General features: G+C 36.1%; 1 protein-coding gene across 1 annotated transcript in view; it reads right to left on the bottom strand.

Annotated features, from left to right (window-relative positions):
* The window catches only part of LOC127692310 (adhesion G protein-coupled receptor E4), a 101,121-nt gene that overhangs the window by 33,707 nt on the left and 43,214 nt on the right, over positions 1 to 24,200 (bottom strand). The window contains exons 7-15 of the mRNA XM_052192523.1: positions 23,932 to 24,067; positions 22,839 to 22,940; positions 19,757 to 19,941; positions 16,045 to 16,212; positions 13,646 to 13,849; positions 9,901 to 10,136; positions 7,050 to 7,116; positions 5,523 to 5,614; positions 3,462 to 3,642 (exon numbers count right to left, since the gene is read on the bottom strand). Coding sequence (XP_052048483.1) covers positions 3,462 to 3,642; positions 5,523 to 5,614; positions 7,050 to 7,116; positions 9,901 to 10,136; positions 13,646 to 13,849; positions 16,045 to 16,212; positions 19,757 to 19,941; positions 22,839 to 22,940; positions 23,932 to 24,067 — 1,371 coding nt within the window. The remainder of the gene's footprint in view (positions 1 to 3,461; positions 3,643 to 5,522; positions 5,615 to 7,049; positions 7,117 to 9,900; positions 10,137 to 13,645; positions 13,850 to 16,044; positions 16,213 to 19,756; positions 19,942 to 22,838; positions 22,941 to 23,931; positions 24,068 to 24,200) is intronic.

Below are 24,200 nucleotides of genomic sequence, written 5' to 3'. Positions count from 1 at the left end.
TCACAAATAGCTTATGGTCTAAGATCAAGAATTGACAAATGGGACCTCATAAAATTACAAAGTTTCTGTAAGGCAAAGGACACTGTTAAAAGGACAAAACGGCAACCATCAAATTGGGAAAGGATATTCACCAACCCTACATCTGATAGAGGGCTAATATCCAATATATACAAAGAACTCAAGAAGTTAGACCCCAGGGAACCAAATAACCCTTTTAAAAAATGGGGTACAGATCTAAACAAAGAATTTTCACCTGAAGAAATTTGGATGGCCGAGAGGCACCTTAAGAAGTGCTCAACATCATTAGTCATTAGGGAAATGCAGATCAAAACAACCCTGAGATTTCACCTTACACCAGTCAGAATGGCTAAGGTAAAAAACTCAGGAGACAGCAGGTGTTGGCGAGGATGTGGAGAAAGAGGAACACTCCTCCACTGCTGGTGGGGCTGTAAGATGGTACAACCACTTTGGAAATCAGTCTGGCGGTTCCTCAGAAAACTGGACATGACAGTTCCGGAGGACCCTGATATATCTCTCCTGGGCATATACCCAAAGGATTCCCCGGCATGCAATAAAGACTCATGCTCTATTATGTTCATAGCAGCCTTATTTATAATAGCCAGAAGCTGGAAAGAACCCAGATGCCCCTTAAAGGAGGAATGGATACAGAAAATGTGGTATATTTACACAATAGAATACTACTCAGCAATTAGAAACAATGAATTCACAAATTTTTTAGGCAAATGATTTGATCTGGAAAATATCATCCTAAGTGAGGTAACCCAATCACAAAATAATTCACATGGAATGCAATCTCTGATAAGTGGATATTAATTAGCCCAGAAGCCCTGAATACCCAAGGCACAAATTGCATAACAAATGACTCCCATGAAAAAGTATGGAGAGGGTCCTGATCCTGGAAAGGATTGATCTAGCATTGGAAGGGAATATAAGGACAGAGAAAAAGGAGGGAGGTGATTGGAGAATGGATGGAGAGAAGAAGGTTTATGGGACATATGGGGAGGGGGGATACGGGAAAGGGGAAATCATTTGGAATGTAAACAAAGAATATAGAAAATAAAAATATTTTAAAAAAGACTAAAATAGTCAAGACAGTGTGATCATATATAAGTATAGACATGAAAGTCGATGTAAAGAATTACAAATAAAAAAAATAATATCGGATAAAATAGACTTTCATCCAAAAGTCATCAAAAAGACACAGAAGGAAACTTTATATTCATCAAAGGAAAAATCTACCAGGAAGAGCTCTCAATTCTGTGCATCTATGCTCCAAATACAAGGGCACCCTTATTCGCAAAGGAAACTTTACTAAAGCTTACCAGGACAGGGAAATGTGAGGGGGGTGATTGGGAAATGGGTGGAGGGAAGAGGGTTTGAGACCGATGGGGAGGGGGGAACCGGGAAAGGAGAAAGCATTCGGAATGTAAACAAAGAATATAGAAAATAAAAAAAATAAAAAGAAAATATCTAATACAAAATAGAATAAAAAAAGAAAAAAAGAAAAAAAGCACACATCACACCACACACAATAATTGTGGGTGATGTAAACACCCCACTTTCCTCAATGGACAGATCAGGGAAACACAAACTAAACAGAGACACTGTGAAACTAAAAGGATGTTTTGACCAAATTTAAGAGATAGATAGAACATATCTATAGAATAAATTTAATAAATTCTATATTCATCCTAAATTAAAAGAATACACCTTCTCAGCACCTCATGTTGCCATCTCCAAAACTGACCATATAATTGGTAATAAAACAGACCTCAATAGATATAACAAGATCAAACTAATTCCATGCCTCTTATCAGATCACTATGGAGTAATGGTGGCCTTCAATAGGAACAAAAACAACAGAAAGGCCACATTCACATGGAAGCTGAACAATGCTCTACTCAATGATACCTTGGTCAAGGAAGAAATAAGGAAAGAAATCAAAACCTTTTTAGAATTTAATGAAAATGAAGGCACAACATACCCAAATTTATGGGACACAATGAAAGCAGTGCTAATAGGAAAACTCATAGCTATGAGTGCCTCCAAAAAGAAGCTGGATAAAGCATAGGCTAGCAGCTTAACAGCACACCTGAAAGCTTTAGAACAGAAAGGAGCTAATACACCCAAGAGGAGTAGAAGGCAGGAAATCATCAAACTCAGGGCTGAAATCAACCAAGTTGAAACAAAAAGAATTATATGAAGAATCAATAAAACCAGGAGCTGGTTCTTTGAGAAAATCAACAAGATAGATAAACCTTTAGCCAGACTACCAGAGGGCACAGAGACAATATCCAAATTAACAAAATCAGAAATGAAAAGGGAGAAATAACAACAGAAACTGAGGAAATTCAAAAAATTATCATATCCTACTAGAAAAGCCTATACTCAATACAACTGGAAAATATGGATGAAATGGACAATTTCCTAGACAGATACCAATTACCAAAGTTTAATCAGGATCCTATAGACCACCTAAATGGTCCCATAACCCCTAAAGATATAGAAGTGGTCATTGACAGTCCCCCAACTCCCCCCCCCCCAAAAGCACAGGACCAGATGGTTTTCTGTCAGACCTTCTGGCAGAATTCTATCAGACCTTCAAAGAAGACTTAACACCAATACTCTTCAAACTATTCCACAAAATAGAAACAAAAGGAACATTACCCAACTCCTTCTATGAAGTCATAATTTCACTGATACCAAAACCACACAAAGATCCAACAAAGAAAGAGAACTTCAGACCAATTTACCTTATGACTATCAATGCAAAAATACTCAATAAAATTCTTGCCAACTGAATTCAAGAACACATCAAAATGATCAAGAAACTTTGTAGTTTTATGAGGTTCCATTTGTCAATTCTTGATCTTCGAGCATAAGCTATTGGTGTTCTGTTCAGGAACTTTTCCCCTGTGCCCATGTGCTCAAGGCTCTTCCCCAGTTTCTTTTCTATTAGTTTCAGTGTGTCTGGTTTTATGTGGAGGTTCTTGATAGCTACTATGTAGAAGCTTCAAGATTTAAGGTGTGATTTATATATGATCTCTTCCTCATTTGATATCAGAACATTATATGTGTTCATAATGCCAACCAAAATCACTGTCAAGTGAAGAGCTTTTCATTTCATAAATATTAAGTCAAATGTGAATTATATAGCATGAACAAAACCCAAATCTTATGTATTTATGCCACCATGATTTAAAAATTGGTAATACAGAACTCTTTGTTAATGGAGAATGATCCATCTCATCTTGACATGCCTCTAAGATGTATGCCTAGATGCTGACTAGATATGAAACACATTGTATGCTTTATCTAGGCAAAACTTAAAAACTATCATAAATAAATGAAAATTTCACAATTGAAATGTGAAAAAAGAATATAGTATCTTGTTCTAAACACAATTGGAGCTAGGTTTGTGAGATATGATACAGCCTTACCTGGCGATTAAGCAGACAATGTACCATAAATATCAAAACACCCTGCAGGACATTGATGATGGTGAACAGATAGGCAATGATCAATCGCACTGTCTTCCCAACGTCAATGAAAATAAATAAGCCAATGACCCAAGAACATCCCAATACAAATAACTGAGCAATGGCTTTAAATGTCATAATCCTGTAAGAAAACAATGACAACAATGTTAACTTCTGTCTATTAGGCTTTCACTGCAAGTTAATTTAGATTTCTGGAAACTTTATGGTTTTCATGTGTAGGCTATTAATTTTTAGAAATATTTTGCTTATTAAAGTATACATGTCTTACATACAAGTTGTTTTGGGGTAATGACTGTGCAGAACTTATTGAAGTGGCCAACTAATGATTGGTCCAACCTGACGCCTACACCACAAAATGAACACTTCCTGGTTGGCCAAGAAGCACAGGCAGGACACTCAGAGACCCAGGATAGAACCAAACAATACTGGCAAAAAAGTAAATAAAGTGATTCCTAATGATTACCTACTATTGTCATAGATCAGTGTCTAGCCCAATCATTATCAGTTGGGCATAATCCAGAAATTGAAGGAAGTAGATTCAGAGACTCATAGCCAAAATCTAGGGGAAGCCAGTGGAACCTCACTGAAGATGTGGAGGAAGGCTTATAGGAGGCAGAAGGGTAGAGGACACAATGCAAATACAGCCAAATGAATCAGTGAAACAGAGCTCATAGGAGCTCACAGAGACTGAAAGTATAGAAAAATACCCTGTATGATCCTCCTCATATATTTTTTGGTTATATAACTTAGTGGTTTTGCTGGACTACCAACAATCGAAATGGGAGGTATTTCTGACTCTTTGGCCTGATCCTAAGACCCTTTTGCTCCTATTGGGTTTCCATGTCCAGCCTTGATATGAGAAGTTTTGTGCAGAGATTATTGGGATATTTTCAATTTTAAGTGAAACAGAAGTGGATCTAGGGGAGGAGTGAGGTGTGGGGAGGGACTTGGAGGAATGGAAGAAAGGGATACCGTGGACAGGATGCAATACATAAAAAAAGTAAGAGAAAAATTATAACAGAACACACTTAAGAAATTTTGTATGTATGTACTAAAACTTCAAGTTTTACTATGTTGAAACTATAAATGTCTTTACAGGCTTTTGATTTGGACTGTATAGATGCCCCATTGTGATATGACTCTGAGGCTATGAGGAACATGAGTAAAATGTAATAGCATAAAAGTGAAGAGGTTGAGTATCAAGTTAGGAAGGACAGAGCAGTGATGCATTCGATGTCTACTTGGAAGAACCTAGAATCACTTGAATGGCCTGCTTCTGAGGGAATATTCTATGAGGGAATATTGAGATTAAGGTTAACCTCTGCGAATATCTTTGAAGGACTGTCATGATTATATTAACTGAGGAGGGATGTTTTGCCCAGTGTCATCGTATCATACCCCAGAGTTGGGATGCTACATTACATAAAATGTAGAAAGGAATATGTATACATGTATGCATTCATTGCCATCTTCTTTCCAATCATGGATGCTGCAGAGCAAAGCATTTCAATCTTTACTTGCCTTGACCTTCCCTTAATTTGTGCTATACAAAGTTTAAGACCAGTGAGATGAAAAAGACCCTTTCTTCATCAACATGTATTTGTCATTGTATATTATCACAGCAATAGGAAAATAAATTAAGACAAAGCTCTTGGTATTTATTTCACAGAAACAATATTATACCAATAATTAAATAACAAAATATCCATAGTACATAATTAAAAGCCTGCATTGGCTTAACAGAAATGTATACTTTTCTCCCTTCTTCTATTCCATGGTCCTGGTTATGCTCAGAGCTTTAGTATGGAGAATTTTGATTTGTACCTTTGTATGATTTTATGTATTTGTCTGTTGGTCTGGGAACAGAAGCTAGGGCTTCAATCCTAATAATCAAGAACTCTATCTGTGAACTTCACTCATAGTCATTATCATATTTTCCCATAAGTGTTTTTCCTCTAGAAAATGTTACAAGGAGAAAACCTGATTCTACTTCATTCTTACCTTGTGTCTTGAAGTGTAGAAACTTCTTTATTGAGAGAAGCAAGTTTGCTTCTCAAAATCCATATAATTAGAAAGTAGAACACCAGGTTTACCTGTGGAAGTCATATGAGGAAATGAATTGGAGATTACTTCAGGATCTTTTTCATATACTACAACTTGTGTTGGATCTGAGAATAATTTGGCAAAAATTCAGACTTCCTTTAGTTTCTATGCACATTCTCTGAAGTATTGTGTACAGCTCACAATACAATTACAGCTGCCCTCATTTATATATTTTTTAGTAATTTTTATTAAAAATGGAACATTCTGAAATTGGAAGGCTATTATTCATTGATGGCGGTGGTGATTTGAATAGGTTTGGTTTCCATAGATTCATGCACTTGAATGAATGCCATAGAGAGTGGTACTCATAGTAAGTGTGGCCTTATTGGAGGGGTCATGACCTTGTTGAAGGTAGTGTGCCAGTGCCAAGGTGGAACTTAGATTCTCCTATGTGCAAGCTCCACACAATTAAAAATATAGTTTCCTCCTGGCTGCCCATTAAAGACAGTCTCCTCAGGGCTTCCTTCAGATCAAGATGTAGACATCCAGTTTTCTCTGGCACAAGTCTCCCTGCCAGCTGCCATGATAATAATGGACTATATCTCTGAAAATATAAGGTAGCTCCAATTAAATGTTTGCCGTTATAATATTTGCCTTGGCCAAATATTGGTTTTTGTAACAGTAAACTTAAGACATTGACCTAGGCAAAAGCTATTGATTAAATTTTTAAAAATCTAGGAACCCATCTTGTACAATAGATGGATGCACATTAAAAATTTTCTGAAGTAAAAATCAACGAACAAATCGAGGGCTTTAGAAACAGTCCATGAAGGAATGTATATAGTTACAGAAGAGGAATCAGAATGAAGGAAGGAGCAGATGGATGAAAAGAGATCCTGGAGAATGCTGTCTTCTATGTATGGCAAGATTATTTTGCTCATGATCTCACAGCCACCATAGTTATCCACACAAAACCCTCTTAAGATTAAACAATGCAAAATCCCAGCTTGGGTGAGGAAGGAATGCTTGAGGTGCCAACCCAACTGAGGAATGACTGGCTTAAATAGTTAGTAGAAGAAAAAGACTCAATATTGTTTTGCCTATGGCCACTAACAGGCTATCCATGACTGCACTGCTGGACACAAACTGATGCATGTATGGCATATCCTAGTTTAACACATTTGACAATCTTAAAAAGGAAGAGGATGCAACATTACAAAGAGAGTTTGAGATAATAAATAAGGATTAAATAGGACCATAGTCCCTTATAAATATAAATATACATATATATGTAAATTTCCCAAAAATAAATTTGGACAAGCATAGGAGGTACATATGTATGATGACAGTATACTTGAGAACAAAAGGCTTTCAGACTTAGATCTGTTTACACTTCTTCATTTCAGTTCCACTTTAACAGATACAATGGGCATACTATTCTATGCCAGCTGAATGTAGGCATACTTACAAGTAACAGTCACCTACCAAGATAATGGCTGCCACCGGCCCCAAGAAGCTCCAGATGAATCCTCTATGAACGCTGAGCCAGCAGCTGTGTTCAGAAGTTGGGAATTATCAGTCTCTGTCACTATTGAAGGAAAGAGAATTGTACACCAGGCCCTAGAGTATGATCTGACACTGTGTGGAACCGATAATTCCAAGCTGAATTTCAAAAGAGTTTCTTGTCTGACACAAGCTGGCTGCCCTGAGGATCAGTTTCCAAAGTAGGAAGTAGGAAGTGATCAGAACTTGGAGAAGGTAAAATACATGTGAAGGAACGAGGCAATTCAAGTTCAGTAGCTGCCATTTCTCCAAATAAACTCACCAATTCCTCTATTTTCCACAAGAAAACTTTTTGTGATGTTTTGAATGTTTCAAAGATTTAGAACAAATTTTTGTAAAATGTAAATCTTAGGAAGATTGTTTCTATGCAAACATGGACACTTACTTCTCCATTTGTTTTAAACTTCTATTGGTCACTTGTGAATTTTCTCATCTATAAACCGTAGATGATATAGTTTATGTAGGAGGATGTGCATGTAAATTTTTGGAGCAAAAGTCAAGGTAAATAGATGTAGCTGTTAATAATGACATGGGTAGGCAAAAGACGGTCAAATCAGTAGTTAACTGTAAGCTACATCAAACAATGAAAATTATACATTTTATGTAAAATTACTCTATTTCTTGAGGATTGTCATATTATGTCATGGAAAATGTCAATACCTGGGTCTTGGCAGAGTACTATGAATCTGATAACTGTAATGTTCACAGACAACATTTAGGATACAAGAAAAATCCACTCATAAGTTGACTTCTTGGATTGAAAACTACAACCATGTAACAAATGAAATTGCCAAGTACTAATATTTCACATATAAGTTTTACTAGGACTCAGTTGCATTCATTCCTGTTGAGGTGTGTTCTTTTCTATGTATTTTGAGGTTAAATACTGCACCCCAATGCCAGGTTGCTCCTAGGGAAGAAAGAATCTGCAAATAGACCAGACTTATGCTATGCATCCTTGCCGTCCTCCTCAAGTTATCCCTGATTAGTGAATAATGATGCCTACAACTGGGCAGAATTATGATAAGCAGAATTTGGGATTCCTGGGCTTAGTGTTGAAAGAGGATGATGAGTGGGGATAGAAGATGGAAGTGGAGCCATCACCTTATGGTAGGTGAGTTACGAAAACTTTGCAATGAAGGACAGTAAATTGGTATTAAGAGCAGTTCAGATGAAACATACAAATTTCTACATTGGGGCTATGGAGAGGGAAGTAGACTCAAATATTTTAGAGGTTAGATGTCTGCCTAGCTCAAGTTCATTAAATGCTTATTTTAAATATAAAATTTGTGTTTCATTTATCTGGGAACTGAATGAATAAAATTGGTGTAGAGATTTTGATGTGCAATTGATTAGTTTTTATAACACTTTACATATTATTAATGACTGAGTATGATTTAGAGTGATTGGTAAAGAGACTATTTGGTCTGAAAACCTAATATAATTAATATTTTGTCCTTTATTGAAACAGTTTGCCTGTTCCCAATTTTGTCTACTATTTATGCTCTGCCATAAATATGGATGAGTGTAAGACTCAAAGTGCACACTAAGCATATCTCTGAGTGCAAGATTGTTAATGTGGATGACATTCTATCATAGGTATAACCAAGCTTGTAACTCAACAGTATCCAAATGATAATCAATTCAACTAACTGCTGAGAGGGGAGATTTGGAAAGTTTTTAAAAGGACAGAAATTCATTACTCTTCATAATGAAGCCTTGAGTACTTTTACTTGGCTTCCTTTCAGCTTTGATCTTTCAAAAATACATGAATTACAATTATCCCCATATATCTATCAATGGAATAAAGAACTTCCATCTCCATAGAGTCAGGTTGAGAGCCACATGAGCAACAGATCAGCCTTTGGTAGTTGGTATTTTTATCCTCATTGTTATTGTCATTCAAGGAAATTATCTTAATCTCTACCTACTGTTTGAAGTTCTTAAAGAACACAACACATCTGATTTTAGTGGGGGAACTATGGTATTGCTTTAACTATTCCTTATTTTCCTGAAGTTGTTTTCAAAGTGTATGTGTGTGTGTGTACATACATATTTGTGTATATGTATATATATGTGTGTGTGTGTGTCTGTGTGTGTGTGTGTGTAGATGTGCCTGTGAAAGGATTCTTATTTTGCCAAAATTCTCAATGCAATAAGACACCAGAGATACAGAGGGTTTCAGTTAGATTATGGTTTTAAGAATTAGACGATATGGGGACCGGTTGTGAGAGTGCATCTTGGATGCACACAGACTTGGTTCTGCCATCACTGCTGCACAAACTCAGTGTGGAGATGAAAGCATCCAATAGGTGGAACCAGTAGAACAGGAAGCTCAAGGACACCATGGACTAAGTGAGTTCCACTCCATCCTGGGATGCATGAGACCATGTCTCAAAGAAACAAAGCATCAGCACCTAAAAATAGTGTCTGTTGATTCATAGTTGTATCTATATCTATCTGTATATCATCTATCCATCCATCTATCTATCTATCTATCTATCTATCTATCTATCTATCTATCTATCTATCTGTGCAACACACACACACACACACACACACACACACATCAAATGGCATCTATGAATGGACAACTTTTCATGTTATATCCATAATAACATTCCTTAAAGCACCACCAACAAAAGAATATACTGAGAACCAGTATTTTTGGTATTCATAACAATACAAAACATAAAATTAGTTTTTCAATGATAATTATGAAGTTATATTTATACATTTTCTTCTTGGACACATACACATACACTATGCTTACTGGTTATATGTTCCATAATTCTTGTGGCCAGCTATTGCAGATACAGCAACAATAAAAGCAGGAAGCCCATATCCTACAGGATACATGAACCTCTTCTTGAATCTGCCTGAGTTGCTGTAGTTGGCCACTTTGAGATTGCTCACAGTGAGAAAAAGTTGTAGGCCTTCCAGAAACATCCACATGAAGGAAGCCAAGTAGAGGTAGTGCAACATCCCTGCTATGATGGAGCACAGCACCTGGGAAGAAGAATAAAAAGAGTGTGGGGGCAGATTTCATCTGTGCCTGATCCAATTCTCAGTACTTATTTTTTTACCGGATGGTGGTGTTTTACCACAACAGGATCCTGTGACATTTTGCTTGGAAACAGCATACTTTGAAGGAGTACCATACCATCATTAAAATTTACTTTCCGCATGAATAGAATATCATATGAGAAAATTCCAAGGAGTTAATGCTACCAGCACATGCCTCAAATCGGTAATGCAGAAGGTTTCCTAGAGTCATACTTCATTTCCCCCAAACTTTAAGCATAACTTTAAGACAAATGTTCTATTCACAGTGTTCTTTGCCCTATAGAGTCTTTGCAATTTTATGAGGTCCCATTTGTCAATTCTTGATCTTAGAGCATAAGCTATTGGTGTTCTGTTCAGGAATTTTTTTTCCCTGTGCCCATGTGCTTGAGGCTCTTCTCCATTTTCTTTTCTATTATATATCTGGTTTGAATTGGAGGTCCTTGATCCACTTGAACTTAAGCTTTGTAGAAGGAGGTAAGAATAGATCTATTTACATTCTTCTACATGCTTTCCACCAGCTGAAACAGTACCATTTTTTTGAAAATGCTGTCTTTTTCCCACTGGATAGTTTTAGCTTCTTTGTCAAAGATCAAGTGACCATAGGTGCATGGGTTCATTACTGGGTCTTCAATTCTATTTCATTGATTTATATGCCTGTCACTGTACCAATACCATGCAGTTTTTTTAAAATCATGATTCCTCTGTAGTACTGCTTGAAGTCAGGGATGGTGATTCTGTCAGAAGTTCTTTTATTGTTAAGAACAGTTTTTGGTATCCTGTTTTTTTTGTTATTCCAGATGAATTTGGAAATTGCTCTTTCTAACTATGAATAATTGAGTTGGAATTTTGGTGAGGATTGCATTGAATATGTAGATTGCTTTCAGCAAGATGGCCATTTTCATTACCAATCCTGCATCTAATAGAGGACTAATATCCTCTACTATATACAAGAACTCAAGAAGTTAGACTCCAGAGAATCAATTACCCCTATGAAGAATGAAGCATAGAGCTAAACAAAGAATTCTCAACTGAGAAATACCAAATGGATGAAAAGTGTTTAACAACCTTAGTCATCAAGGAAATGCAAATCAAAACAACACTGAGATTCCACTTCACAGCAGTCAGGATGGCTAAGGTCAAAATCTCAGATAACAGCAGATGCTGGCAAGGATGAGGAGAAAGAGGAACACGCCTCCATTATGGGTGGGATTGCAAACAGGTATAACCACTCTGGAAATCATTTTGGTGGTTCCTCAGAAAATTGGTCATAGTACAACTCGAGGACTCAGCTATACTACTGCTGGGCATATTCCCAGAAGATGCTCCAACGTGTAATAAGGACACATGCCCCACTATGTTCATAACAGCTTTATTTATAATAACCAGAAGATAGAAACAACCCAGATGTCCCTCAAAAGAGGAATGGATACAGAAAGTGTGGTACATTTACACAATGGGGTACTACTCAGCTATTAAAAGGGACAAATTCATGAAATTCTTAGGCAAATGGATGGAAATAGAAAATATCATCCTGAGTAAGGTAACCAAGTCACAAAAGAACACACATGGTATGCACTCACTGATAAGTGGATATTAGCCCAGAAACTAGGAATACCCACGATATAATTCACAGCCCACATGAAGCTCAAGAAGAAGGAAGATCAAAGTTGGATACTTTGGTCCTTCTTAGAACGGGGAACAAAATACCCATGGGAAGAGATACAGAGACAAAGTGTGGAACAGAGACTGAAGGAAAGGCCATCCAGAGACTGCCCCACTTGGGGATCCATCCCATATGCAGTTACCAAACCCAGATACTATTGTGGATGCCAACAAGTGCTTGCTGACAGGAGTCTGATATAACTGTTTCCTGAGAGACTCTGCCAGTACCTGACACATACAGAGGGGGATGCTCTCAGCCAACTATTGGACTGTGCACAAGGTCCCCAGTGGAAGACCTAGAAAAAGGACCCAAGGAGCTGAAGAGGTTTGCAGCCCCATAGGAGGAGCAACAATATGAACTAATCAGTTCCCCTAGAGCTTCCAGAGCCTAAACCACCAATCAAAGACTACACATGGAGGGATCCATGGCTCCAGCAGCATATATAGCAGAGGATGGCCTTGTTGGACATCAATGAGAGGAGAGGCCCTTGGTCCTGTGAAGGCTTTTTGTTCCAGTGTAGGGGAAGGCCTGGACAGGGAAGTTGGAGTGGGTAGGTTGGTGAGCAGGGGAGGGGAATGGGATAGGGGAGTTTTGGAGAGGAAAAAAGGAAAGAGGATAACATTTAAAATATAAATAAAGAAAATATCTAATAAAGAAGAAAAAATCTAAAAAAAGATAAATGCTCTGTGCTGCTTCCTGGGGATCTTCAGTGGAATCTACTGGCAATCTTTTATGCTGGGCACTTGAAAATAACCACGGCTTGTCTCTCTTTCTGACTTGATATTATTTGTTTTCCTAGTTGAATGAGTCTTAGATCAAAGGCAAAAAATGTTTATCAAATCCTTGTTGCAGTATCTGTGTTCAGAGAAAATTATAATGAGCCCCCAGCATAAAGCATTCACTGTTTGTTAGTGCTACATAAATATAATAAATGTCCTGTCAAGATGAGAGTTCATCACTTTTAGTGGATGTGAACCAGACTTACAAATCATAAAGTGATAATAGAAATAAATGTTAGTTGAGTTTTAAAATGTGTGCTCATTTTTTATCCATAAGTATCCAAAAATACATTTTAGCTATAATTGTAATATTTCTTTAGTATCATCTTTATTATTATTATTATTATTATTACTCCCTGTGTGCATGTGAAGAAGAAAAACCCTGTCTCAAACACACACACACACAAAAGTTGTTTACATCTATTTTGAGATGATATGAAATGCACCTATGAATAGGGGAATGACCCAGTGAGTAAGACCACCTGCTTTGAAAACATGAGGTTATGTGTTTAAATGCCTAGAAAAAAAAGGAAGTTGGGCATGTTTTCATGTGGCTGCAAGGCCAGCACTATGGAGCAACAGAGGGATGTACACCATCAAAGCTGTCTGGTTCCGTCATTCTAGTGAAAGTGGAAAGCATCTGATTCAATAAGAGACTATGTCCCAAGGCACTAATGAGGACACAATAGAGAAACAGCCTGACACTTTGCTCTGACTGCTGTACTCATACACATTACTGTTTACATGTGTATATTCATGTCTATGAACTAGACTCAGACACCACCAAAATAAATGACACTGTAGAGTGACATCACTGCTAGTAACACTCTTGATTCCAAAATGACCAACTAAACATAGAGATTCCTTCAATTCTATATAGAAAGAAAGCTGAAATTTTCATCCTGCCTTTTCTTCCAACATCTCTACTGCTGATTCTCTCTTCATACTTGCTAAGGATGTGATAGTTATGAATGATTAGGACAATGAAGCAATTTTATTAAGTCACTAACCTTAGGCTTAGTTCTGTTGATGCCTGTGAGGAACAGAAGGTCAGCCAGGAACAGGCAGACGGAGAGATTCAGGTGCAGTGTCGTGCTGGTATTCTGAATGGGCTGGCACAGGAGAAAAGTGAGGACTGCCAGAAATAGGCATAAGAGAGAAAGACTCAGTCCCACATAGGTGATCACAGAGAGTGCAGAAAGCACAGCATCCTCCTACAAACCACAAAGAGATACTTCAGAGTCTACATATACATATGGCAGTTACTGTAGTATCAACTATAGGAAATCTGAGAGATTGGAGATCTTGTTCTTAGTTGTGTCATAAAGTTTGAGATTCGTGCTTACCAATGAGAGTCACTGAATAAATATTAACTAAATGAAACATGAATGCAAAAATATATAGCATGATGGCCATTGAATAGTAAAATATTTTGTAAACATGGACTAAAGTACAACAGGGGTATGCAAATCTAAATTACAGACTAAGAGCTACATTAGACAAGGCTAACCAAATGTCTAACACTTAGGACTATAGAGAATTGGAACGGTGCGAAATGGCAAGAATATAATTATAATTGTATTTAGCCCTATAAATACCATATATTGCCTATCTGTGAATTACCCAGCATTCTTGGGAATATTGTAGAAATTATTTTGAATCACACAACCAGACTTCTAACGTCTAATATTCCAAACCAGAAAATATCAGCAGCATTTGAGGCTACGCCAGATTTTCCATGCTTCCCTGTGATTCATCTATCTGATGTTCCACTATCTTATTTGAATTAATTAAATACATTATTTTCTTTTTTCTCTCATTATAAAAATCATGCTGTTTAGAAAAATCTGCACTTATCTTCCTGGGCCATTTTCACTTATATTTCACCCTAGAATAAAGTATTTTTTAATTTTTTATGAAATGAGAGCTTTGATAATTTTGTTATTTCAGATTGACTAGAAGACAATAGGTGAGTGTTTTTTTTAACTTTAGTTCCCTGAGGTTTTGTTGACATCTAAAGATTCTGTAGAATGATGCTGTCTTTGATAATGGCCAGGTATTTCAGTTTGATTCAATCAAGGCAGTTTGGAATATAATTATCTTGCAAGTTAAATGATGCTTCCAATTCCAGATCCCATTGTCCCCTGCAACTCTAAGGTCTGCCACCTCCATTTCCCAACGTTTGAAGTATTTCTTTGATTGATCATGCTTATTCATACTGATGGAACAGTGAAAGTTTCTGTAACTTTCCTTAACTTACCTACCTGAGCTTTCAATCAATATATTTTTAAAATGACTTCATTTAAAATTTTGTTTTTCTGTTACTCTAAAATCTTCATGAAATAAAATTACTTAAGAAAGGTCATGTGTTATACCTGCCTTAACCACCATTCAATTTTAATGACTATAATTGTGTCATTATAGAGTGTGTGTTCTGCAGTCATTCCAAAAATATTCCAAGGGTCATATAAGCACTATGTACCCAATGGCTTGATTTAAAATTTAGGTAGTATGTTACTGTAAAATATTCATGAAATAAAATTACTGAAGAAAGGTAATGTATTATATCCAGACTTAACTACCCTTCAATTATAATAATATGAACTGTCTTTTCTGAACTTATTCTGAGAATCTTCTAGGGGTAGTATAAGACCTATGTATCCAAAATTGTAATATTCTATATATTGCCATTAATATTGTTCTCATTTCATCTCTACAACCAACTACTGGTATTTCTTGAGAGTTTGGCAATTTCATCAGGGAGCTTAAGCTACACATACCTTTCTGGAGGTTCAGATGTGAAATGTCATCATCAACTGTGAATTTCAACATTGATCTCCAGTTTGTGTATTCCTGGGAGGTTATAGAATCTTTTGTGGGTACAATTTTACCGGAGGGTATATTCCATTCTGGGAAGGTTTTGAGGGTTTATAACTGTGTTTCCCCTTTTTTTATTCTCTACTTCCTGTGTGTAAAGAAAACTTGATCTCTCAGTTTTTACCTTCTGCTTGTGATATCACTCTTTGTGTGTCATGATAGAAAGGGTACCTTTGGAACTAGATGGCCAAATTAGCCTTTTTACTTATATTGCTTTCAGTCACAACGTTTTATGAGAGAAGCAGCAAAATAACTAATAAAAATTGACAAAAACATTTCTGTTGTCCTTCATGGAGTATTGGCAAAGCATATAGCTTCAATGACCACATTTCTAACCAGTCAAATTAGTTAAGTTAACCTTGGTGATCAATAATTCTACAGAATATCAGTGAGATAATAGAGTAGGAACCAATCTGTGCTCATTAACTTATGGATTTTCTAATAATAATCTGTAAGTACTTCTGGGACACACACACACATACACACACACACACACACACTCACACACACACTCATGCTTGAGACTTAATACCTCATGGTATAGAGCCATGAGCACAGCAAAGCTGGACAGGTGGAAGCACTTGCAGATGGTGTGGGAATTATTGGTGCGCACGTGAGTGCATCCCTTAGTGGACCAGCTACCCCCTTCTTCTGATCCTTCCCAATGGACACAGAGATGCTCTGCTCTTGAGTAAATGGGCTGTAAAGAAAACAATATAAATGAACATGTTTTTGTGCCAATATGCCAATTTTTATTTCTCTCTAATTCAGATTTGTGACATTAGCTAGCATGTGATTTAACAACTGTCTTCTATCTCAGCTCACTCACTTCCTGCCCTTCCTGATCTCGCTGCCCTCACTGCAATCTCACCTTGTAACTTCTCTACCTATGTTAATCTGACACATACTTGATTGAGAAAGCATATGAGGGGGGTATTGCACATCTTTCATCTCACGTAGATTTTTGTTTCACCATTTGTTCTTGATTTCTATGTATATCCCATTGCACTGGGCGTTGACTCAGAACTGACGTAATGTTCTCTTTCACAGAAGAAATGGAAGATAGCTGATGGTGATAAACCATTGCTTGAAGAAAGAAGTCTGACCCTTTGTCTTCTCCATGGTCACCTTGGAAAAGGTCAGTTTCTCTTTTCTACATCTGACTCTCAGTATCTTCAACAGTTCTCATGACATTATTTCTTAAGTTTCTGCATGATAATTATTTTTCTTTATGGATGTATATGTGACTTAGTACTTTATTCCCATCTTTTTTGTAGTGTCATTCACAAGTAAAATGTATATATTTAAGTTGTGGGATATACTCAAAGAAGTATCAGAATATATGGATTACTAGGTTCAGCCTACTAAGTATAACCGTTACTTCACACTTTGATTTTAGTGATGATCTTGGAGATCTAATAACTTTGAGATGAAAGTATACAACAATAACATTTAATGAAAAAGAGATAAAGAATTTGAGGTAGAAGAAAGACAGAATACATAAGGGGGACTTGGAAAGAGGAAAGAGAAGGGGGAATGAAATAATTATATTTGAATTGAAAAGAGAGATAGAATGCATAGGTATTGCAGTAATATCTTCTGGCTTGAAACATTCAATTTTTGATATTCAGGAACAAACAATTCAGAAGTCTCATGAAATTGCTAATTCACAAAAATTCATGCCTCCTGAAAGATATAAAAGCTGTGAGAATGCCTGAGAAAGGGAAGGTCATTGATCTTTACAAGTACCTGCAAAACCCATAGAGATTGCCAGGGTTTTAGGGCTTGTAAGACCTCCTGCATATTGGGTTGTTCTTTCTTATTAGAGTCTTTTAGATATCTCAGCAACTGTGAGCAGCCTCTTGCCCTTAACTTAACGATGTCATTGCTTCATTAACGGAATTTGGTGGCATGATTGTTTTTTGCTTTGCATGGGTTCTATATCTGTCATAAATAGATGTTCTCATCTCCTCAGGAAAAGTTTCACACAACAGAAGAACCAAAATACATTAATATAGTAGGGTGAATATGAGCTAAACACATTATGTAAATATATGAAAATGTCATCACTTAACCCATTATCATGTATAATTAATTTATGTTAATAAATGTAATAATTTCAAGACTTGCTAGGTTACATTAAGCCTCCAAAATATTATTTTATAATGTAAAGTTTGTTTCTAATGATTCAGCATTCTTTCACAATCCCTGTCAGGTTCTATTGTAGAGAAACTTAATTCTACTGTTTTGCTTTCCATTGTTAGCGCACTCATGAAGGTTTTATTGGACTTAACCTTAAGACTGAGCCACTAAAACACAAGGTTTTATTACTACTACTATTTTTGAAATTATATTATAATTACACCATTTGCCTTGTGTTGACTGCATATGCAATTAATTAAAACCAAGGCATGTGGGCATCCATGAGAAAGGTTTTTCTTGGCTGCATTATTTGAGGCCAGGAGACTAACCCTGACTCCCAGCCACATTTTCTCATGGCAGCCAACATAAAACAGGAAGCCACTGTTTTTTGCCTGTTTGTCTTTACTCTTGCAGGCATGTTCATCTGTTCTGATGCTGAGACTTATCGTCACTGGTGTTAGATCATAGTTCTTCAGGATTTCAATGTAGGCTGAAAATGAGCAAATCTCTAGGACATTCTGGGACTCCAGTACCAGACTGGGATTGATAAGATATTCAGTCTCATGGACTGAACAACTAATTAAACTGCTACTGAATCCTTGGCCTTTCTATCATTTTGTCCCTTTTGTTCTTTTACAGAAGCCTGACTAATATCTCTTTTCCTTCCTCTTAACCTCTCATTTACCCATCCTTGCTCTCTTTCAAGTCCATGGTCTATTGTTTTCATTATTCATTTTCATTATTTCATTATTCATTTCATTATTCATTACATCACATATGTATATACATATATATTCTTAAATACAATATGCTTAGTCCACGAAATATTCCTTGTAGTAGTATTTTCAGGGGTGATTTTCTTTGTGGCTTCCTTTCTCATTTTGATTTATTCTATATTGTTTCCCTTAAATGATAGAGTAGTAAATAATTTTCAACTGCCATATTTAATGATTCCACTTTTGTCTACATTCTCATCAATACACACAGCTGTAATTTTAAAAACTGTAATGGTAAATTTGTGTAAATTTATCAAACTATAATTTGATATTATATAATCCAAGGCTATACAATATTTTATTAAATTTTTCACATTTTATTTTCATACCCTGCCTTTGATAGATTATTGATTAATTATGATAATTTTCCTTCAGACTTGGGCTATTATGACTAATAGTACTGTGAATGTACAAGGACAGTAAGTTACCAAAACCTTTGCATGCTTAGCATGCATTTCGTAGGTGATTGATAGGTTTCTTTGTGGCTTCCTTTCTCATTTTGATTTATTCTATATTGTTTTCCTTAAATGATAGAGTAGTAAATAATTTTCGACTGACATATGTAATGATTCCACCTTTGTCTACATTCTCATCAATACACACAGCTATAATTTTAAAAACTGTTAACGTATATGCATAAATTGTACTTTAACTAGGGTGTTGTTTCCTTACTTGCATTAATCTCACTAGCAGCCCCTAGCTAGTGAGATTAAAAAACCTAGCTTTTTATAATTCCTTCGCAACATTAATGTTTCTTATTTTATTTCAATTGCAGCTGAATTTAAATAGTACCATCTGTGTGACCACAAAACTTTGGAGTACTCATTTGATCCTACGGTTGCAACTCAAAATATTGTTTATTACCAGCATCTTTTTAGACTGGAAGTTACGGACATATGAACTATTTTATGAACCGTGATTGACTGAATGTTAATATGAAAATATGGATAACAATAATGAAGTTACATGAAATTGAAATTTCTCCACATATTTGTAGTTTCTCTTACTTTTTAATGATCACCATGATATCTCAGACCCGTCTGCTAACTTTAATAAACCCTTCAGACTGCACCGAAGGGACGATCTCTCACCACTAAGTAGAACTCACTGCTTTTACTTTTTACTTATCCAAGTTTCTTACTCAGCACCCACATTCATTCCCATATCCTTCTGGAAATCCAGCTATAGGCAATTTGATACTCTCTGACTTCCCTGGCCACTATATGCCCATGTTGCAGAAATGTCCATGCAACCAAAACACTCAAGCACATGAAATAAAATCAAATCCTAATTGTGTTTTAAATGATGCTTTGAGAATAAACTCACCTGAGTATTTTGTAAAGTCAGGAGTACAGGATCAGATAGGTTAGGTTTGATTTCTGAGCGAATGGCTCCACTAACAATGTGAGAGTTCAATTTTACTTCCTGAAATCCTTCTTTGTTACTAAAAAAGGATCCATTTAGAAGATTCCCAAGAGACTTATATGCAATAAAAGCCACTGCAGTTTCACCTGATAAAATAAAAGAAATTTTATTGGAGATTAAACAATGGCTTACACAAATGACTTACATTATCATGAAGTAAATATAATACATCTACTAAATTTACCCATATGTATCCCTTAAATTGTATAACACACTATACATATAGATAAGCATGGAATTTCAGACATGCACCATATCCACACATATGTGTATAGCTATATGTACATATGTATATATTTGTATATGTATATATACATGTATATGTGTATGTGCATATGTATGCAATACACATTATGTGCTTGGAAATTTTGTCAACCTGATACAAAATAGTGTGTGTGTGTGTGTGTGTGTAGGTAATTATTTAAAGAGACTACCACTCTGCCAGGCCTCTGTATCACTTCTTCCAAGTATCCGGTAAAGTATGACTCTTAAACTTAAATAGTTAACCAAATATCTTTATGTATATAAAACTTCCAATTATATAATGCCAATTTACATTGATAAAGTCTTATCCCAGTATTTATAACTTGTCTAAAACACAGAATATGTTTGAAGCCATCTGCATATCTGCCTCTACCTTTCTACAGTTCAGTTGTCTAGTCCACTGAACCTCTCTCTCCTTCCTCCCCTCACTTCCCTTAGCTCCTCCTCCTCTCTCCCCTCCAATCACTGGTCTCTCACTGCCTCAATGTGAATGGATAGGAAATATCTTGCATCATATGCGTGTTATAAAAAATGATTACCTGTGCTCTAAAGAACAAGTGGACTAAGGAAATATGCAATGCCACCTCAAGTTCCCTCAAGGTTATATAATTATTTAATTTATTCTCATTTCATTTGCAGTCTTTTATGTTTATTCATGCATTTCTTTGGTCTTATATCTCCCTTCAAACTTCATCTTTTTTATTTCATCTTTATCCCAACTCACTTGTCCCTCCTATTTCCCTCTCATTTCTTTCCATCTTCATGAATTTTGAAGTTAATATATACAAATTAAATATACAACTTCCAATTATTCCTGTTGGTTGCTTTTTGTTTGTTTGTTTATTTAAAACTCCAGATTTTATTCCCCTTCTGGTCTATCCTCTGACTGTTACACTTCTCATACCTCCTCCCCTCCCCTCTGTCTCCACAAGTATTTCTCACCTCCTGTCCCCCACCCCATCAGATCTCTAAATTCAATGGGGCCTCTGGTTTCTTGAGGGTTTGGTGAATCTTTTCTGACTAAACCAAGACCTGGCAGTCCTCTGCTGTATATGTATTGGGGGGTCTTATATCAGCTGGTGTATGCTGTCTGGTTGGTGTTACAAATTCTGAGAGATTTTGGGGGTCCAGGATAATTGACACTCCTGATCCTCCTACAGGGTTGCCCTTCTCCTCAGCTTCTTCCAGATTTCTCCTAATTCAACCACAGGGGCCAGCAGCTTCTGTCCATTGATTGGCTGTGTAGATTTTATCATATTGTACAAATCACTTTTCAATCCCATGTAAAATTAAGGAATAGTGCAAACTTATTTTAAAAACATTTTTGATAGTGAATTGCTTTACAACCCCCAGAATACAATTGATTAGCACTGTATATATTAATCTAGATTCTATTAGTGCTTACCTATTATGGCAAAATAAATCAGTTTCTAAAATCATTTGTCTAGTCAAAGACTAAGTCCAATACTGGTGAGGAGCTTCCAGGAAAAAATTAAAGATGGGGGTCTATCTATTGAGTCATGTTGGGATGTTCAAATGAGAACAGCATTCTATTACTGAAACAGATGATCCTATATTTCACACATTCCTTAAAGGATATGAATCACAATACAGGTAAATTTGTCTAAAACCATTTGTCTATTCAAATAGTAACTGCAATAGCAGTGTAGAGATACCTTACAAAAATGAGTCTATCTTGTGAAGGATGTTAGGCAGTTCAGGTCAGAACAGCACTACATCACTAATACAAATGAGCCTACATATTTTCTACCCCTTTAAGAATATTAATCACAATGAAAGGAATTAGAATGGCTGATAAATGTGTTATAAAATATAAGCAATAAAAGTAGTCATGCCAAAGCAGAGAGCAGTGCTTCAGGCAGGCTTTGAACAACCTCCTGTTTTAGACTAATGTCAGCCAACACCTCTGGCATCGTTTACTCCACTTTTAAAATAAACTCATTTTTAGTACATTCTCCTTTTTGACTTTGCACAGAATAATTCTGAGTGATCGGAAATTTACAGAGTCAATAACACTCTTTAAAGATTTGACCAGATCTTTCTACTTGAAGTTGTTTCTATTAATTTTTCTTTCTGTGTTTCTTTCTCTCTGACACCCCCTTCTTTTTCCAGGCATTTATTGAAGATTATGTCAAATGCAGCATGCTCACTATTTTTGAATCATAAGTTCAACTGAAGCATTTGTGTCTATTGTTCAGCACAATATCTATTCCTATGTTCACACACACACACACACACACACACACACACACACACACACACAGAGAGAGACACAGAGTCATGCAGAAAAGATAAACGGATATGACAACAAATATGTGTTTTCCAAGATAGAAGAAAATTGAGTAAATGCTTTTTTAAAAGTATTTTTAGAATGAATCTCAAAAGGAATGATGGTCAACGAAATGCTTGCTTGGCACCATTTAATATCAGTATGACAGAGGATCATACTGAAATGTGACAAGCCTGTCCTTGTTCAAATACAGAAGTACACATCTGTCATTATTTTAGAGTATATTGCAAAATATGCTGTCCTTATGACAGTTACTCAACTTCATCTCCATGCCTGCCCAATCAGTATTCAAGGATGATCTTTTTTTTTTAACCTAATCTTAAAATTCTGATCCCTTGCAAAATATGAATATATGTCTCTTGTCCTATTCACTGCGAGAGGAGAAAATGATCATCATAAACATGTCACCTCCATTCTTGTTTTCTTTGAAAGCACTAGTGCAGTCAACCTTCATTGTGTTGTTGCCAGCTTCTAGAAGAGCCATCGTCTTGCACCTTTTAGTTTCATACACTGAAAGCCATGAAAAAAAATGAGTTTTACCTCACATATGAATAATAACAACAACGATGATGATAATGACAATGATGATGAGGATAATAATCTTGCTTGAGAATTCTCTATTTTAGTATATGATTTTACACACTTTACCCAATCTGAAAAAGTTGAAATCACTTAGAGGATGATTTATCCACTTGTCATTAAACCTTTGACTTTGAAATGCCTCAAGATAAGGCCCATATGCTGAAGATCTTGACATCAATTTTCTGGCTGTTGAGAGGTGCTTGTTTGGATCGTGAGAGTTAATCAGTTGTTTTATGTGACAGGAGAATAGGAGCTTTATAGGGCTGCATTAACATTAACATATGCAAGAAATGGATAGCGAAGAGTATTAGATATTCTTCTTCTGAGCTTCAGCCAAAATGTTCTGCACTGTATACACTTGGAACAAGTAAGGATATATAAATTCCTAACAAGTATCATGACCTATGGTATTTGGGATTCTTTTTGAGGCCTGTAACATCATCAATTTATTTATGTATAACTGAATTCACAGACTAATGTTATTGTATCTAAGATTCTAGAAACTAGGTGGTGGAGTAAGTTGTAAGAGATAAATTACTGTTGGTTTTCCCTTGAAAAGAAGCTCATGATACATAATCTATCTGCCTTATATTAAACCTTCTGATAGAATCACTATATTTTGTCTCATTACACATAGCACATATCTACAAACTCAAGTGGAAAAATGTAACCCAATGCTCTACCAGGTTAAGTAAATCTTTCATACTTGATCTATTCTGACATAGAGATGAAATGTGATTAAATCACTTATGATTTTGAACACTTTCTTTTTTTGAACAGAGATTGCTATTCACCTGAGATGTTCATATCGTAAACATATAATTCTGTGAAACAACAGCTTTATGCTTCAGAGTCTATGAGTGTTCCATATCCCACTCTTCTTTATGGCACTGTAGTAAGTCAACTTTCAATCTCTTACCTATATCCCATGAAGGATTTTCATCCTTTTTTGGTGTAGCTGAGTTTTCATTCAAGATGTGAAGTTCCACTTGGTGGAGTAGCATGGTAGCCCCTTTTGCAACATCCTCTTTGGATTTATATTCACTCAGTACATCCTTTCAAACACATATTTGCAATTATGTAGGTTATTAAGTTTTGTTGTTTGGTTCCAGAAGCTAACAATGTTAGTCCCTCTGCTATGGGTTGAGTGATGATGCATTTTGACACTTAGTGAAAGTCTATGAGTGA

Source organism: Apodemus sylvaticus, chromosome 9 (assembly GCF_947179515.1).
Source record: "Apodemus sylvaticus chromosome 9, mApoSyl1.1, whole genome shotgun sequence".
Taxonomy (NCBI): Eukaryota; Metazoa; Chordata; class Mammalia; order Rodentia; family Muridae; genus Apodemus; species Apodemus sylvaticus.
This window is presented reverse-complemented; position numbering and strand designations above follow the sequence as displayed.